Below are 18075 nucleotides of genomic sequence, written 5' to 3'. Positions count from 1 at the left end.
ACCTACACATTAGGCCTATTGCAGTAAACACAGCACACATTTAGTTTTAATTTAGGTGTGCACATTTTGGGCTACGGGCCTATAGCCTAGTCAGAAAAGGGCTGCTGAAGGTGTGTGTGTGTGTGTGTGTTTAAGTTGAGGATTCTGGGGAACTAGGCCTATAGGAAAGTGGAACCCTTCAAGACGGCTAGCCTGCAATAACCGTCGAGAGATAAGAAAAGGTCTAGTAGGCCTAGGAGACAACACATAGTGAAAGTAAAAACGTGAATTGAACAGCATAAGCCAATTAACCCTTTTACACCGACGCGTTTTGACAAGCCCTCTTCAGATTACCGTAATTACAAAAATATTTGGTCGATAGGGAAAATTTTAGTGTCTCATCTAGATACACAAATACAAGCCATAAGACCTAGGCCTACACATTATTGTGCGCAGGGCACGCTCTCTCTCACACACACACACACACGCACACACACACAAACACAAACACACACACACACACACGCACCTTACACAAAAACAAAATACAAAACCTACACTCGGACCTACTACACATTAGGCCTAATTGCACGTTGCAGTAACATAGCACACATTTAGTTTTAATTTAGGTGTGCAGTGCACATTTTGGGATTGACGGGCCCAGCCAGAAAAGGGCTGTTGTGTGCAGTGTTTAAATTGGGGATTCTGGGGAAATAGAACTGGAAGACGGCTAGCCTGTAATAACCAAATATGTTCAACTGCAGTGTGCAGGGGAGGGGGCAGGTCTGGATGACATCTCCCTCCTCCCCCCTGGGCACATCTCCCTCCTCCCCCCTGCACACTGCAGTTGGATGCTACTCCTAATAACCGGCGAGAGATAAGAATTGTAGGAGGGAACACATAGGCCTAGTGAAAGTAAAAAAGGTAACTCTGATAGCCTAAGCATAAACCTATTAACAGACAAGCGAGAACCAGCAACATTGACGTCAAATGTAACGACACAGAATGCTTCATGCACGATATTTTGTTACACTGTATTTTTGTACATTGTAGCCTATCTTCCATTGAGATTTGTGGGCGTAGTCTACTCTCACATTTACATAGACTTGGTGCTAAGCTAGGCTAATTCAGGGACACCAGCGGGAATGCCTTTTCAAAGACTATCTACTGCCTCTTTCTTGCTCTCTGCCTTCCGATTTGTATCACAATTTTGTTTATGTGAATGTGCGTAATGTTATGAATTACCAAACAACGATAACCATCCATTGTCATACGAACTAATTTGATGACGAGTGGTTTTATATAGAGACGATTACCAATAGGAAGTAGACCTCGTGGCGCAACGGTAGCGCGTCTGACTCCAGATCAGAAGGTTGCGTGTTCAAATCACGTCGGGGTCAATACGTTTTTTCCCTCGATCATGCTTGAATTTATGACATTTTAAAGGCAATATGAGGAAATGTCAGCACAAAATGATGGAATGAAAAGGTGACATCAATAACACACCATTACTAATGGCACTATAGTGACTCACTATAAGGTTTTGTGTTAAAATGTCTTTGTGCTTGAATTGCATTGATTAACAAGTTTTTTGTCAACTTGTTTCATGATATCCAAACTCTGCTGCTGTTGTGTCTTACATGTTAAGTCTATAGTGTATTACTATATTTAGTGTATTATTATTATTATTATGATATAATATTATAACACACTGTCAATGTAAGCTAGGAACCATCCTAGATCTATTGGGGTGGTCTAAGCACTCGTTTAGTTGTTGGAACATTTAGTTTCTTTCCAGTCTTATTTTCCAATTCTAATTCTAATATTCATTTCCCAATTCTTTCTCTTTTCTTAACTCTCTTTAAACACAATCTGTTCATCATGGTAATCTCCCTTCCGGTCCTCCTGGGATGGATGATGTAATCTGTGTTTATCTACTCCTAACCACCTTACCTCATGCACAAGCTACCATAATTTGACATTTCCAGCTACGTTGCACAAAGACTACACATTTGCAGGGCTGTAGTCAAGTCCACCTTTGTAGAGTCCAAGACAAGTCCAAGACCAGAATAGTCAAGTCCGAGACGAGTCCGAGTCAAAAGAGTTTCGAGTCCGAGACAAGACCGAGTCCAACAAGATTCGAGTCCAAGTCAAGTCCGAGTCACATGTCGGTCAGTGTTGAACAGTGAAAAGGATGAATGTCAATTATGAGAATGTTTGAAGGTAACCTATATGCCATGGATGTGAAGACAAACATTTATGTTGTTGGATTTCAAGCTCCACTCTAGAATTTATGATAGCCAATGCTCTGAACAAAATAAAGACAGACCCGGTCGAGTCCAAAAGCTTAATTTGGCAAGACCAGTGTCCGAGTCCAAGACAAGTCCGAGTCCAATTGATGGCGAGTCCAAGACAAGTCCAAGTCCATAAAAAAACAGACTTGAGTCCGGACTCGGACCGAGTCCGGACTCGAGTACTACAGCCCTGCACATTTGCCCTGTATGTTGGAAGACTATGTGACTGCAGTTACTGTAAGTATGGATCAATTATGAAGTCAGGAGAAACAAATTAAGTCTGAACCTGTAACTGAAATACAGAACATTTCTCAATCTTTACAGGGTGAAGAATTTAAAAAAGTGATATGTGCCTGACCAAGTCTGTTACTTAGTCCAAGTTGTGTGGACAATAAATGCACATACATTGAACATATTTGAAAAATAAATCTCTCTTTAATAAATAATCTCTGAGATCACATCATGACCTTTACAAAGAAGAAAACAAAAAATGATCAAAACACATGAAGTGTAACACAGCCATTGATGTCACAAAAATACTCTCTGTATTTGCATTTCCATTTAGAATAAAAAATACTGATGAATCTGGACGAACAACTCAGAGATATATTAAATCTCACACATGAAGTTCTAAGTCACGTTAAGAGATGAGAAGTGTAGACATTCGTTAACACCAAGTTAACCATGTCATGTGTGCTTGTGATACAGTCTTTTTTACAATTTCAGATTTTAACTAGTAATTACATTGAGGATTATATCCTCAGTTAACGGACATAGGCAGCTGATTTCCTCTCCCGCAAGGAACCGATCAGCATGGCACTCCTTTAAAAGCAGCCTCAATTAGGGTAGGGAGGAACCCACGGCCATCTCCAACAGTTGATTGATACCTCTGGAGGAAACAAGACATCACTGTTTAGACTACTGTACTACTTTGATTTCAATATCCTAATGAAAAAGAAAACAATCAAAATTCTTGATTATTTAAGATATTGAGTAAAAACACATCCTATCATATCATATTTTGATTTCACATTAATTAGTATACAATAATGTGTATGTATGTAATATTCATAATATAATATAATATAATATAATATAATATAATATAATATAATATAAAAATCAGAAATCAGAGTGTGAAAGATTCAACATAAAGGTAATTTACTTACCAATAACTGGTCATTGTGATCACCAAGGGTACAACAGTCTTAGCTGGGATCAGGACTTTCTAATGCTGTATGCACCTAGAACAGAGGAAGGGGGAAAGACTAATAACTTTTCAACAACTTGTTTATTCTTTCAGACATAAGCCCTTTGATGCTGGCTAAATGACTTGTGCGGTATGTAGAAAAACCAATTAGTTAAACCGCTATTATATAGATATTTAATTCATTAGCAGTGTTGGGTAAGTTACTTTGGTAAAAGTAACTAGTAACTTAACTAGAAAGGTAACTAGTTCATAGGAAAATTCCATATTACAAATGTCAGGGACTTTGGCTTTCAATGTACAGTAGTTAAACAGGATGTTCACCCTTGTTCTGTGATCACAGACTGTATATGACAACCTATAGCCAAATAAAATTGTGGTTTGGAGTGACTCAGCCAGGTGCTTAATAAAACACTATCAGCATTGTCCAATTTGAGCCACCATACTCTGACACAAGGGTGAGAAATTCCTTTGAAACGAAATTATGCAAGAAACGAACTTGACGCTTGATGGAAGTGTTAATTTAAACACGGCTATTCCTATCGCTGACAATTAGCTAATTCGTTTAAAGAAACTAAATGTGAAAGTGACAAAAAAAATCATTTTTCCAGGTACACAGGAAAGTCTTTCCGAGTGAGAAGTCCGCACAAAAAAGGATTTTAAGTGTGCAGACTTCTCACTCAGAAAACTACAGTCAGCCTTTGTCCTGCACCTTTTCCTGGGATGTGCATAATCTTCTCCTTCAACATACTACACAGGAAAGTCTTCCCATTCCAGGAAGAGACATCCCCAGAATTTACGGGATATGCATCCACACAAACACACTGTGTAGCACTGACGTGTGTTTTACAGCAGGACCACAAGCATAATGACATGGTTGGTTAGCCCTGTGTGGAACTCCTCTACATGACATCATGCTTTTCAGATATCTTTGGAACTGCACTGTCTGATGACGGAATTGCACAAACTGGTTTGAGAAAGTAATAGTTTGAGGAAGGACATCAGTTCAGGAAGGTAGGAAAACTTTGACCATAATTTGGAACTTGAAAACAGGACTCTGCAGTTAAGGGATGGACTCAATGGACAGAAAGGGCTCAGAGGAAGTATGCCTACACTTTCATTTACCAGAGCCGTATTATAATGTACTACCTGTGTAATTGTCTGATACCCCTCCCCCACAAAATAATAAAAAAACAAAGAAACAAAGGTACAGTATGAAAATGGATGGAACTTGACAGCAAAGTGTCGAGATTACGATGCTTCCATGTCCATATCAAAAGTCAGACATCTTGAAAGTATTGGCCCTCAAAAGTTCTCCCAGTCATGTACCTACTGTGCTATATTAATATATGCCAGGTTGGTGGGGGGAGTAATTAACCAGTGCTCTCTCCATCCTCCTCCATCACCGAGGTACCCTGAGCATGGTACCGTCCCACCGTTCTGTTCCCCTTGCACAGGTGAGGCAAAAATAATACTTGATGGACGGGTCTGAAAAATGGAGCTTGAAAGAATCTACTTGGCCAAATACTGTAATTAACATGACTCGTCATAGTCCAATTTCAAAGCTATTTTTACGCTCGACACTCTCTTACTCTGTATCTCATTGTACTGTGTATATACAGTGATGACAACAAAGGCTTTTAGTTCTGTCCACCGTATTATCCGTATTAGTCACCCAAAAGTTGCTGTTGCTAGGCTACGTGTTGCTAGGCTAAGTTGAATTGTTTGAAGAAGGTCAGTAGACCGAAACGCTGCATTAAACCATGCAAAGGTGAACAGTGTGCGGGAGCTTTCTTTGATCTAACGTTGGTGACTTTGGGGTTCCACTCCTACGCACCTGACCAAGGAGGTGTGCAAGAAAATCTTCACTTACCCTGTTGCTAGGCTGACAGTGGAGAAACGTTACTTTCTCCACGGAGGTGGGGCACAGGCAAAGCGTGAGGCCACAAGCACCAGTAGAGGACGAGAGTTTGGATAATAGAATGGACCCAATATCATTCTATTCTGTTCTTTTGTGTTGCATTTTGGGCAAGATTGCCAGATGTGACAGATGATTTCCAACCCACAAAATGCTCAAAAACTGCATGGAGGCACTAAATCCTGCCAATATTTGAACCAAATTCTACTAATTTCTGTGCCCATAACTCTACAGAAAAAATCTGCACAATGCCCTTTTTTACCCGCAGATGGCCATTCGAAACAGCCCAATTGGGGAAACCACCCAATCTGGCAAAACTGATTGTGGGATGTGGTTGCCAGGCCGTGCCATCCTAGTGACGCAACACCTTCAGCATTGCTACTAGTCAGGTCAAGAGCAATGCAAGTACTTTCTGAGCTCCAGAAAAATTGGGAACTCCTCCCACTTTGTCAGGAAGCAAACTACCATTAGCAATCCAAGGGAGGCTTGTCAACCATCCCGTTTGGGAAATGTTAATTGTTATGCTCTTGATCAGACTAAGTCTCGAAGAGATTTGAAAGTCAATGATAATCAGGCTAGGGATGTGATGCCTCTGCTTCTAAACTGTGGGTTCCTCACCAGTGACGTGGCGTTGGGGTTGGGGTTGGGGTTGGCAGGCTCCTGCAGCTTGGTGTAGTCGGGCGGGTTGGCATGGGGGTCGTAGCCCAGGCGGATCAGCATGGGAGCGATGTCTGCCATGTCCTTCAGCACGTCCGGAGGCATCTTGCCCACCCACTTCACCAGGGCGTCCGTGTTCACGGGGTTCATCACCTGGTCCGTGGAGCGCTCCACCCTGTCAGGCAAACACACAGGCACAGGCAGAGGCAGGGTTACGGAGCCGGTAGGATAGTGGCACATACTGTACAAGGAGATACATACAATTGAGCCAGATTATAGCCACAGATGAACATTAGCCTTGTGGCTATAATCTGGCTCAATTATATATTGTGCACTGTCCCTGCTAAATAAACATTAAAAATGAAATGAAAAGATGGTCTGTGTATGTGTGTGTGTGAGAGAGAGAGAGAGAGAGAGAGAGAGAGAGAGAGAGAGAGAGCAAGAAGCAAGAGAGAGAGATTATAAAGACTGGAAGAGTAAAGGATAGCGGCATAAACAAGGAGATGTTCTTTGTGTGTGTGTGTGTGTGTGTGTGTGTGTGTGTGTGTGTGTGTGTGTGTGTGTGTGTGTGTGTGTGTTTGACTAATGGTGTGTCTCAAGCCGAATAAACACAATTCAGAAGAAAAACATATCTGAGTGAGAGAAGCAGTATGGTGAGCAATGGAGCAATGTGATGCATGATAGGAAAGCAGTCAATAGTCTTTTTTCATGTCCAGGTTGCATCAGGGAAGACTCAAATGATGTACTGAATTTAAAACATGTTCACAAATAACACAAATAATGCCTGAATAAAAAACAGTCTACTGCCTTTTTGCCTGCAGTACACGCAATGTCGGCAATTTACAATTGCTTTGCATGTGCATCCTTAAAATGCTTATTTTTTACTTCATGATACAGTGGTTGAATGCCCATACGTATAAACTGGACCTCCAAAAACAGAAAATGCCATGAAACATGACGAAAAATGTTTTTTTTTCCTGCTGTAAAGTATCTGGACCTAGACCTGAGTGATGGTGGTATTTCAATGATGCTATCGGGTTTTCGACACCTTACTGTTATACTGTAAGTATATTTGCACTGGAAAAAGGACAGGCAAGAGGGGAAAAGAGAGGGCAGGATCTGAACTGAATAGATAGTGTATAATGTGAACACAAACACTGTACCCATGACTCCCAACCAAACTACACTGGAAATGTCCAAATAGCTTCCTCTGATGTGCTGAGTAAAACTGAGTACCAGTTAACGTACGTATGGCTTATGCAACACTGCCTTAATAAAAGAAAAAGGGTGTACTGTGTAAGAGGTTGGTTGAAATGCTGCAGTACATATGACGAGTTGTACAGATTGTCACTGAGCAGCAGTTTCAAAGGCAACAGATACGAGGCCCCTTATCAGAGATCTGATGAGGAAGCAACATGGAAAACAAAGCAGATATGACAGTGTATGTAAAGAGCATACGTTATGTTAGACAATACCATCGGCCTTATCAGAACAACAGAGATACAGAATACAGAACCAAGTCTAGCGTCCACCTTAGTGTGTTTCTCACGGTTTTCCTCATAGAAAATCAGGTGCGGCTGTGTGAGTGGCTGGTCTACAACAAAAATGCTCTGGCTGTTTTTTGGTCCCAGCCTAGCCCTGAAAAGAAGTATAATATTGTTCCCATCACAATTCCTGGGGTGCATTTCTCGAAAACGCAGTTTCTAACTATGTTAGCTACTTTGTTATTTATAATGTAATTTCCGATTGGCAACCACCCAAGTTGCTAACTGGCTAGCAACCAGATTTTCGATAAATGCACCTCTGTACAGGGACACCCTTTTGTCTTTCCTCAAGAGAAGAAGAAGACGACCAGAAGAAAAAGACAAAGACGTCTAAATAGTTACAGCACAAAACTACAAACTAACTTACTTGGACAGTGAGACCCCGCCGGCCTTCCCGATGAACTGCTCGTGGTGCAGCACGTGCGGGTGCCAGGGCAGGTCCAGGAAGGAGAGCAGCGCCCGCATGGCAACCTGAGGCTGCAGCACCAACTGCTCATAACGCAGCACCATGCACCTAGTAGAGTAGAGTAGAGTAGAGTAGGGCAACTTTTATTACAGTACATTACATTAAACTTAGGTGCATGCACCTCGTAGAGTAGAGTAGAGTAGAGTAGGGCAACTTTTATTACAGTACATTACATTAAACTTAGGAGCATGCACCTAGTAGAGTAGAGTAGAGTAGAGTAGGGCAACTTTTATTACAGTACATTACATTAAACTTAGGTGCATGCACCTCGTAGAGTAGAACAACTTTTATTACATTATACATTATATTACACATAGCATCAGGCGCCTAGAGGAGTAGAGTAGAACTTTTATTACAGTATATTATACTTAGCATACTGCACCTAGTACAGTAGAGTAGAGTGACTTTTATTACATTACATTGCACTTAGCATACTGCACCTAAAGGAGTAGAGTAGGGCAACTTTTATTACATTACATTAAATTACACTATTTAGACTCTTCCTTCAGTTGCAGGACATGTACTGACAGCTGGGGGGTAGCGGCAGATTATGGACAATTCAGCCTGGGAGAAATATACGTTGAGCGCTGCGAGAGGTCGTTTCAGCTCTAAAGAGGGGGACGTGGTGGCTGTTTGGGTTCATGATCTGCCGTCACCCCCCGCTGGTAGTATGTGTCCTGCAACTGAAGGAGGAGTCTGAACTAGGCTTTAGATGACGCTTTTATCCAAAGCGACTTACAGTTATTTACATAGTATTGGTTAGTTACAGTCCCTGGAGCAATGTGAGGTTAAGTGCCATGCTCAAGGGCACTTCAGCCATGGATGGAGGTTTAAGGAGAAGTAAGGGTGGAGTTATTAATCCCAAAGGAAATTAAGGTGACCAGCAGCATGCACCTAGAGGACCATCATTTCCGGCCTATAAGCCATACCTCAATATAAGCCGCACCCACTAAATGAAGGAAAAAAATTGCCGCAGCCGTCCACATTGCAACATGGAATATTTATAAAACAGTTATGGAGACAACTCTGTTCATTTTATGCTTTTCACATGGAATTTAACATACGTATATTACATACATATTATGAAGATGTAGCCTGGTCCTGACCATCCCATAATACTACCATTTCAAGCAGTGGAGCCAATCCTTTGGCGGAAGAACATAAGCGCGCAAGGCTAATGATGATGAGGATTATTACTGTTATTACTGTTATTATTATTATTATTATTGTTATTATTATTCTTATTATTACCTGTCCTTGCCGGCCTCCAGGCACTGGTCGTACATGGCCTCGGCCCCGCGGCTCCACTTCACCAGGCAGTCACGGTAGCTGCTGGTGTCGAAGCCCGAGATGGCGATGCGCCGCGACACGATGGAGTGCGCCACTGACCGCCCGTCACGCATCATCAGCACAAACTTGGCGCGCGGGAACAGCCGTGCCAAATACGTCAGCGACTTGAGCGTGAAGGGGTCCTTGTTGCAGAGGCGCGGAGCCAGCTCGCCATGCCCCACAATGACCTAAAGATTCAAGAGATTGATCAAGAGAATGATTTATTGTCATTAGCAAAAAAAGGTAATTGTGTTTGGAGCACAACACAAAGTAGTACAAACCCCAACTCCGATGAAGTTGGGACGTTTGGTAAACAGTGAATAAAATCAAAATGCTATCATTTTCAAAACATTCAATCTATTCATTAGATGGAGAATAGTGAAAAGACAACATATTAAGTGTTAAAACCGAGAAAAAATATTGTTTTGGGGGACATATGTACTCATTTCTAATTTAATAAATCCAACACGTCTCAAAAGAGTTGGGACGGGGATCAGTGAAATTTAGTAAACATCCAAATAAGATAAAACAACAAAGAAGAACATTTCAAAATGAATTGTACTGACGGACAATATAGGTGTCCAGGTATAAGATCATCACAGAGAGGCTGTGTCACTCAGAATTAAAGATGCAAAGGGAATAATTACCATAGTTATTACATACATTTTTGAATTCCCTTTGATTTACCACGATTGAGTGTATATAAGACATATTTTTGTTAATAAAATCATTGTATAGGTTCATGACATCATGAAATATATATTGGCTGTAGTCTCACTCTAGCACTCCAGGAATTAGAGCTATTGAAAATTGACCATATTAAGAATGCTTAATGCATGAAAATGATACAGGGGTGTAACATTCTCCTAAGCACCTGAGCTCACTTGAAATAGACCCAGAAGACATGGAAAAGTGTCCTTTGCTTACAGAAGTCAGCAGAAGTTGTAGAAGTCCATTCTTTTTGACAATAATAGAGCATTGCACATCCTGTGCTACAGTAAAAATGGACCATCCAACTTGTGTTAGTGCTAGCTTCAAAAGTCAGCCTCCATGATGGCATGCGGGTGCAGTAGTGCATTGGTTAAGATGTTCTCACTCATCTGTAGAGTTAAATACAGTGCTGAATGGTATAAATGGGTTCTAAACAGCATGAAAAGCCACTCATGCATTATATTTTGAAGGGAGATCATCGATTACTGCCACATAGTAAGGTCAAATTGCATTCTCTACTATGTTTTAACAGTTTGGCTCTATCATAAGGACCAGCAGGTGATAAAATGGTGGGTTTTTGGTCAAGACCTGTCACACTGTAAGCACTACAGAAAGGAAAACATTACAAAACATGACAAGGAATACACCCACCATTTAAGCTGGTGAAATCACTTCGAAGATAGGAATTAACACTGTTTTTTATATAAAATCATCTCATCGGTTAATGTATTTAACTGTTAAGTGTTGTCTTTTGTTTTGTTTTTAGTCTTCCTCGACATTTGCTGACATTTATTGTCCCCGTCCCAACTCTTTTGAGACGTGTTGGATTTATCAAATTAGAAATGAGTACATATGTCCCCCAAAACAATATTTTTTCTCAGTTTTAACACTTAATATGTTGTCTTTTCACTATTCTCCATCTAATGAATAGATTGAATGTTTTGAAAATGATAGCATTTTGATTTTATTCACTGTTTACCAAACGTCCCAACTTCATCGGAGTTGGGGTTTGTAGATTCCCATTTTAAGTGCAACACAGATAAAAGTGACACCAGTGTTTGAACCTCGCCATTCCATGGAGAGGGGGCCTCTCTTGTTGTCTGGCCCAAGGGCCCATGAAATCTTAATCCATCCCTGATTGCAATCCACTAGTCTTAAAGCAAAGAAAGCTCCCGCACACTGTTCACATTTGCATGGTTTACAGCAAAGTTTCGGACTACTGACCTTCTTCAAACAATTCAACCTTTAACGTTCAAGCAATTCAACCTTCTTTGCTTTAACGTTGGTCACCCAGGGATTCCACTCCTACGCACCTGACCAAAGGAGGTGTGCAAGAATTGTACACTTCCTAAAATCCACTGGTCTTACCTCAAGCAGGAAGGCACGCACGGCGGCGTCCAGCACTTCCTCCGTGACGCCGGCCTCGTCCAGTCGCATGCGCTCGCGTGCGGAGCGCGACCAGGTGGCGTGCATGGCCAGCAGGCGCGGGATGACGTGGGTCTCCTCGCCGCAGCGCACCAGCGGGTGGGCGTCCAGCATGGCGCGCATCAGCGTGGTGCCCGAGCGCGGCACGCCTCCTACGAAGATCAGCGGCGTGTTCTCGTTGTACTCCAGCGGGATGGCGGTGTCGGGAAACGGCCCGCCCGTGTTGTTGTTCTGACCCGGGCTGTTGTTGTTGCTGTTCTGGCTCTGGGGGGGCCAGGAGTAGCGGTGCAGGGCACTAGAGCCGCCATAGCGAGCGTGGGTGTGGGTGCTCGCGTGGCGGCTGGGGCACTCCATGGAGCTGAGGCCCAGGTAGAAGACGGTGACCGAGCTGACCACCACGCTGGCCAGCAGCACTGCGTTCCGAGGCTTCCGCATCGCAACTCGACGACGATGACGATGGCAGACAGAGATACGGAGGAAGAGGAGGACGCGGAGAGCGTGAAGGAGGAGGTGAATGATTTGGGGGGAGTGTTAAGCTATATGGACATGACAGAAGAAGATGAAGAGCAGAGAAGAGAAGAGGAGAGGAGAACAGAAGAAGGAGGAGGAAGTGAACACACAAGGTGAGAAGACAAGACAACGGATATGTTGTGAGAAGACAAGACAACCAATGATGAGAAGTCAGGTGAACACCATGAAAGTGGAAGACAATCAAACAGGAATGCAGCACGTAGTGCAAGATGTTAAACAGTGGCAAAGCAATGAAAGGTTTAGTTATGTTGGATGGCAGGTATGGGCTTGTGGGGCGTGTGGGTAAGGGTATGAATCAGTCTTCTGGAGTTCTAGGTTTACACAGGTGGTATATGGGGAGGGCTGAGAGAGAAAGCTTCTCTTACTTGAAGGACCAAAATCTGTTGAATCAGCTCCATGGTGCCTATGGTGTAGAGAGAGAGAGAGAGAGAGAGAGAGAGAGAGAGAGAGAGAGAGCGAGAGAGAGAGAAAATGATCAACAAGATAACTATGAGATAGACAGCACAGCACATGGAATGCCCCCTCTCTCTCTCTCTCTCTCTCTCTCTCTCTCACACACACACACACACATACATACACACGCACACACGTTTCCCCAGAATTTCATCTCTGTAATCTACTTCCTTGATCATCACCTGTTGGTAAAATAAACATACTGTACCTCCCTATAACAAAGTCGCACTATGAGCTCATCAACAAACCACAGTATGTGGGTGGTTGACATGACGTGGCCTTTTTTTGTTCCCCTATGTCAAAGTTGTGTAATTTTTATAAAAAGGTGCTAAAAACTGTGTTTATGTTGTTCAGAATGTGCAGTTGTATACGTTCATATAAATCACTTGCAACATTAATCTTCAATTTATTCACAATTTAGAGCCAAAGTAGAAAAAGCTCATATGGTGTGACGGTTCCAATCCATGTCCCAAAGTTTGATTTTGAATAAAAACTAGAAAATGTTCTCCTTTTCTGTATATTCAGTCATGTAATTATAGCCAAGACATACATTGTTGAACCTATTTAGTGAAGATTTCAGGCATTATAAATTTGAAGCCACCATTAACTGAAACATTTTGGTTCCAAAATTGATATCATATGGTGTGACACCTTATTTCAATTTTTGAACTGGCAATTGTATGGACACCATTGCCAAGTGAGGGGTCCTCATTCTTTCAGGAAGAACAATATCACCTCAGAAGGACATTGACAGCTATAAGATGAGTTTTGGCTCTTTATAATGTCCCAAAAAAATCAAGTTTATCCGACACCGCTCCTCCAGTTCCATGTTGCATGTCTTTTGGTGTGACACATTTTACACAAAAATAAAGACAATAGATTATTTTTTAGTCAATATAACCTTGAAAACTATCTTGCCATATTGCATTTAGCATGGTTTTACATGGCTAACATGAATACACATTGCTTAATCTCATGAAATAAGGCAATGAAACCTCATATGGTGTGACAAAATATCATAAGGTGTGACTATTTTCTTGTCACACCATATTACAATTTTGTCACACCATATGATATGAGCTTCATTTTAATGCATAAATACCACATATATTTCATTTTTCTTGGCTAATATTCATATTTGTTTGATATATTGATGCTTTAAAACATGTTAGTGGTGTATATGTATTATTCTGACACCAATATATCCACAATATCCATACATGAATATGAATTGATGATAACATGCTTCTTTTATAATTTAAATGCTTCACATTTCTTTTATTTGTTTATTTATTTACTTTTCAACTTTTTTTCAACTTTTCAACTTTATTAAGATTGTAGCAGGTGGATAGAGGTGGCGAGTAAAGAAAGAACAAGGAAATACAGGAAGAAATTGATCCTGGAAAGAGACAGGAGGTCATGAGGAAAAGAAGAGAGAAGTAGATGCAAATATTTAAATTATTTATAGTAATATATGCCTTAATATTTGTATAGTGTACACTGATAATTAGCACCAGAATGTTTTTGAGGGGCCACAAAGACATATGCATATGTTACAACCGGAATGAAATAGCCTGTTGTCTCAAACAATCTGAGCAGTGCAAGCGTGTTTTCTTGCTCTTGAAATGTGACTGGCTCATTTTTAGCGTAGTTTAAACCTCCAACAAATATGCACTTGTTCCATACCTAAAACACACACACACATACACACACACACACACACAAGAATATGGTTTGTCTGTTCATGTCTAGTTGCCAAATGTTTTACAGTTTTCAGTGGCATACTGTTTTAATGACCTTGCGTCAGTCATGTTTTTTTCCCATTTTTTATTGTCACTGTTTCACTTATATTTATTCTTATTTACTAATTATTTACAAAGCAGTATTACTATTCTGTGATTAACAAAGCATTACTCTTACTTTAATGATTTAGCAAGCTTAAAATCCATCTAGTTAATAATAATAAGCAGTTGCAGGGTACCATGGAATGGATACGGCGGTGTAATACTTGACATGTTAAAAGCTACCCATTGTTACACATTTTTTAACAATATTAAATATTTTTTCATTTTTGTTACATTGGAATAATGCCGTAATCCCTTATCAACCTGTTTGGTTCCTTAATAAATGCAGTTCATGCAATTTTGTGGACTTTGGAGTAATTCATCATATGGCGTGACGCCATGTCATTCGGTGTGACACTCATAATTAAGAAAATAAGTAGGATATTTTGGTTATAAATCATAAAATAATAGATGTGATGGGTGGATACAAGTCACATCTAATATTTCAGGTATTTTGGTATATTGCAACAAATTACTTTCAGTTTAATTTGAAGTATATTGAAAAAAAATTGGAAAATGTGTGACGGCGTGTGTTGATAAAGCAAAATAATATAAATTGTAACATATTTGCACCTTACAATGCTATACATATATAAAGTAATGATAAAGAATCAGGATAAATAAGCTTACATTATCACATGATGCCCCTTTTTTATTTAATACACAATAATGTTCATGTCACACCATATGATGTTTTTTGTCACTAATGCAATACAAAAGTGAAAAAATATACATTTAAGTCAAAAACTCAGGGGGTCTTCTATATATTCTTAAACTTAAGAGTTGGTAGAATAGAACATAAATAATTCCATGACTCCAATTCAAGGTTTTTTCAAAAACACCTTTTTTCAGCAAAATATGACAACCACCCACGTACAGTACATTCAAATGAGAATTAACACCTGTGGGACTCAGACTAGACATGAGAGGGTGTCCACTCTTCTTCAAAAAATACTTGATGGCCGGATGAGGATTGCTTTTTTTTAGAAACATGACTGAATCCAAAGCACTCTCCTTTGAGTCAAGGTTGTAGTTATATTAAAATCCCTTTATTTTACATTGGGGTAAAAAAAAAAACGTAAAAATGCCGACCTTTTTCAGCCATCTGGCCTTCGTCAGCCACGCCCTGACGAAGAGTCTGCGTTTTTAAGTTGCACCCCTTCTATCTGGAGAAAAGACTTTGAGCGCTCATTATCCTTTTCCTTTTGTTTGACTTTGTTGTTGTTGCAAAAACGGGTGTGTGTGTGTGTGTGTGTGTGTGGTACTCTACTCTGCTAAAAAAATAAAAAACCTAACCTACCCTTCTTTGTATCTACACTTGTTGTTCTGTATATTTCCTGTGCCCTTTGTATCTGCTAGTAATGTTGGCTATGATTATGCCCTCGTTTGTAAGTCGCTTTGGTTATAAAGCGTCTGCCAAATGCAATGTAATAATGAAATTCTTTTCTCCAGTGGTATCAGTGGGCTTCCAACGTAAACTTAGGCCTTGGTTTCACCCATGTGACTATTTTTAGATCTGTTTACATAGGCCAGTGTGTACAGTGTGTTTTTTTCTAATCTGCTTACAATATATTGACCCTGCGTTTACCTGCAATGTGGATCATAAAAAAACACCATAAAATAACAATAACAATACAACCAGCTTCATCATACAGATTTTAATTCATGAAACTTTGCCATTTAATTCCTTGGAAGTATTTCATCCACGTGCTATAAGCTTATTTGAAGATGCAGTATTGACTTTAAAGGTGGTGGATGAAATACTTTTATTGCAAGATCCATACTTTAAAATGTGCAATTTTAAGTCTATTGACATAGTATTTCCAAATGACTGAACAATTCTATCAGGTTCACACCAAGAGAACTTGGAGACCAAAGTTGGAGGCGTGACAACCTTATTGCTGCTAAATGCATGGCCCTGATTTCTCTATTGTTTTTGCCTTGATTCTCAGCCAAGAGGTGGCATTGTTCCGAGGAGTTTTAACAAGAAAGTCATCTATCTGAAAGTAAATAATTCCCCAGGGCCAGCGTACACCTATACCACATGTACCAGGACCGCATTAAGACACCCTGGGCACTACACCTTGCAGGTGCCCCCTTTATGGACAATACATGTATTTGGTATATTAAGTTTGAGTCTTCTTGTGGTGCCACCTAACTGGCTGTAATTGGTTGGTGCCCGGTGCCACTGTCCCCTTACTTATCGATAATCCGGCCATGACACCTGCTGCCTTGTAGGTCCCCAGGAAAGATTTGCAAATGTAATTTCTTAGATGCTTTACAAAGAACATTAAGCCTCCACGTTGTTTTGAGATTTCATGGGTATCCTATTTCGTATGAAACTGCATGTCATCACCTTTACAAAGATGATGGTCATACACCCACCACCTTGACTAAAAATGTGGGATTGGGAAACCCTGGGTTGTGTGGTTACTACAGTACTGAGCAGTCTGCACAAATGAATTAGCCAGGCAGTGCCCTCCAGTGACACAACACCTTAAGAGATTTGAAAGATATGATAATCAGGCAGGCTACAAATGAATTATGGTGTGGTGGTGATCTCTTCTGGTGAAACATGTATCTTAACAGATGGCTTGCTTGCTTGCTAGTTCTACATACACACGTTTGTGTTCCCTCAGAGACTCTTCTTCACCTGATACCTAAAACTGTAAATTGCATTTTGAAATTGCAATTACAAACTGCAACTGTACGTTGCATTTTTGCAATCTGTGCATTGGCCTAGCTAGAACGGGTTGCAAGTTGCAACCACATGCATGGCTTTGAGGTAATGTTACTTTACAAGCATAATCTGGCAACTTGGCAAGTATTAAAATCAGTCGGACTTCAGGCAGCTGTTGCTCAAGGTCGTTGGTTTCGTCATGAACGTGTGGAAGTTTTCCCCCCCAGACCAGATATCGCACGAGCGTGGACTTAAGTGTGTTCTGAGTTTTAAACATCTATACTTCCATGAATGACACATACTCGACTTTCGTCGTCGTAGGTTGCCTCAGCCATAGATGGCGTGCTGCAGATGTTACAAAACCGCATCAACACACATATTAAACGCCAGTGGTCGGCTAACTAGCTGCTTGGAAGATTAGGGCTCGTGCGTGGCAGTGCCTTTCGCTGCAGTGAATGGTATTCAGATTGGTATACTGTGTGTATCATATGTACTGTGTGCTATTGTCGATGTAATAATAACTCCAAAGTACTGTCAAACGACATCGTCAAATCTAGCATCTGGCAGGAATTATGCAGGTCAATGCGACACTGGTATGTGACGATGGAATGGCATTTCCCTTGCAAGTTAACGAAGAATTTACTTACCTTGATCGTGTGACAGCTGTTGTCGCTTTCAAATCAGACAATCGTTACAGTTGCGAAAATGTAGTAACACATCAGTTACACAAACTTATTGTTGAAATACTGGTGAAAGATATGAAGAAACCAAGCTCGGTTATCATTGGCTGTATAGATGGCACAACTGCAGTTTCCTGTTTCGTTGAAGCTGATTGGCCAATTGCGAAGACACTAACTTTAAAGGAGCTACCTTTGTTTCTGTAAAGGTAGGTGGATCTACATGCATTGCACACACACACACACACACACACACTGAACTAAAATAATATTTTTATTGCGTGCACAGAGTGAGTGAGAGGTAGCTTACATACAGTAACCTACAATACAGGTTTGTAAATACTAAGAGAGAGAGAGAGA

General features: G+C 40.7%; 1 protein-coding gene and 1 non-coding gene across 2 annotated transcripts; one reads left to right on the top strand and one right to left on the bottom strand.

The window, feature by feature from the left end:
- The first annotated feature begins 1307 nt into the window (after positions 1 to 1307).
- trnaw-cca (transfer RNA tryptophan (anticodon CCA)) lies at positions 1308 to 1379 on the top strand. Its single transcript has one exon. It is a non-coding gene; the product is annotated as a tRNA-Trp (tRNA).
- A 1315-nt stretch (positions 1380 to 2694) lies between these two features.
- Positions 2695 to 17801, bottom strand: tpst1l (tyrosylprotein sulfotransferase 1, like). The gene is made up of 8 exons (XM_063202439.1): positions 17686 to 17801; positions 12427 to 12464; positions 11474 to 12066; positions 9317 to 9582; positions 7967 to 8113; positions 6017 to 6230; positions 3443 to 3517; positions 2695 to 3162 (listed from the first exon to the last, which is right to left on the bottom strand). Exons 3-7 carry the CDS (start codon positions 11963 to 11965, stop codon positions 3482 to 3484), a joined length of 1155 nt encoding a protein of 384 aa, XP_063058509.1. The 5' UTR covers positions 11966 to 12066; positions 12427 to 12464; positions 17686 to 17801; the 3' UTR covers positions 2695 to 3162; positions 3443 to 3481.
- Positions 17802 to 18075: the final 274 nt, after the last annotated feature.

The sequence above is a fragment of the Engraulis encrasicolus genome, chromosome 7 (assembly GCF_034702125.1).
Source record: "Engraulis encrasicolus isolate BLACKSEA-1 chromosome 7, IST_EnEncr_1.0, whole genome shotgun sequence".
NCBI lineage: Eukaryota > Metazoa > Chordata > Actinopteri > Clupeiformes > Engraulidae > Engraulis > Engraulis encrasicolus.
The sequence above is the reverse complement of the archived record's forward strand: the minus strand, read 5'-3'. Positions and strand labels throughout refer to the sequence as shown.

What these genes read in the sequence shown, in the direction of transcription:
- tpst1l (XM_063202439.1), bottom strand. Translation starts at nt 11,965, where the DNA reads ATGCGGAAGCCTCGGAACGCAGTGCTGCTGGCCAGCGTGGTGGTCAGC. An exon ending in TGCGTGCCTTCCTGCTTGAG is followed by an intron (nt 9,583 to 11,473) that starts GTAAGACCAGTG and finishes TTGAATCTTTAG; the next exon opens with GTCATTGTGGGGCATGGCGA. An exon ending in GGCGGGGTCTCACTGTCCAA is followed by an intron (nt 6,231 to 7,966) that starts GTAAGTTAGTTT and finishes TTTGCCTGACAG; the next exon opens with GGTGGAGCGCTCCACGGACC.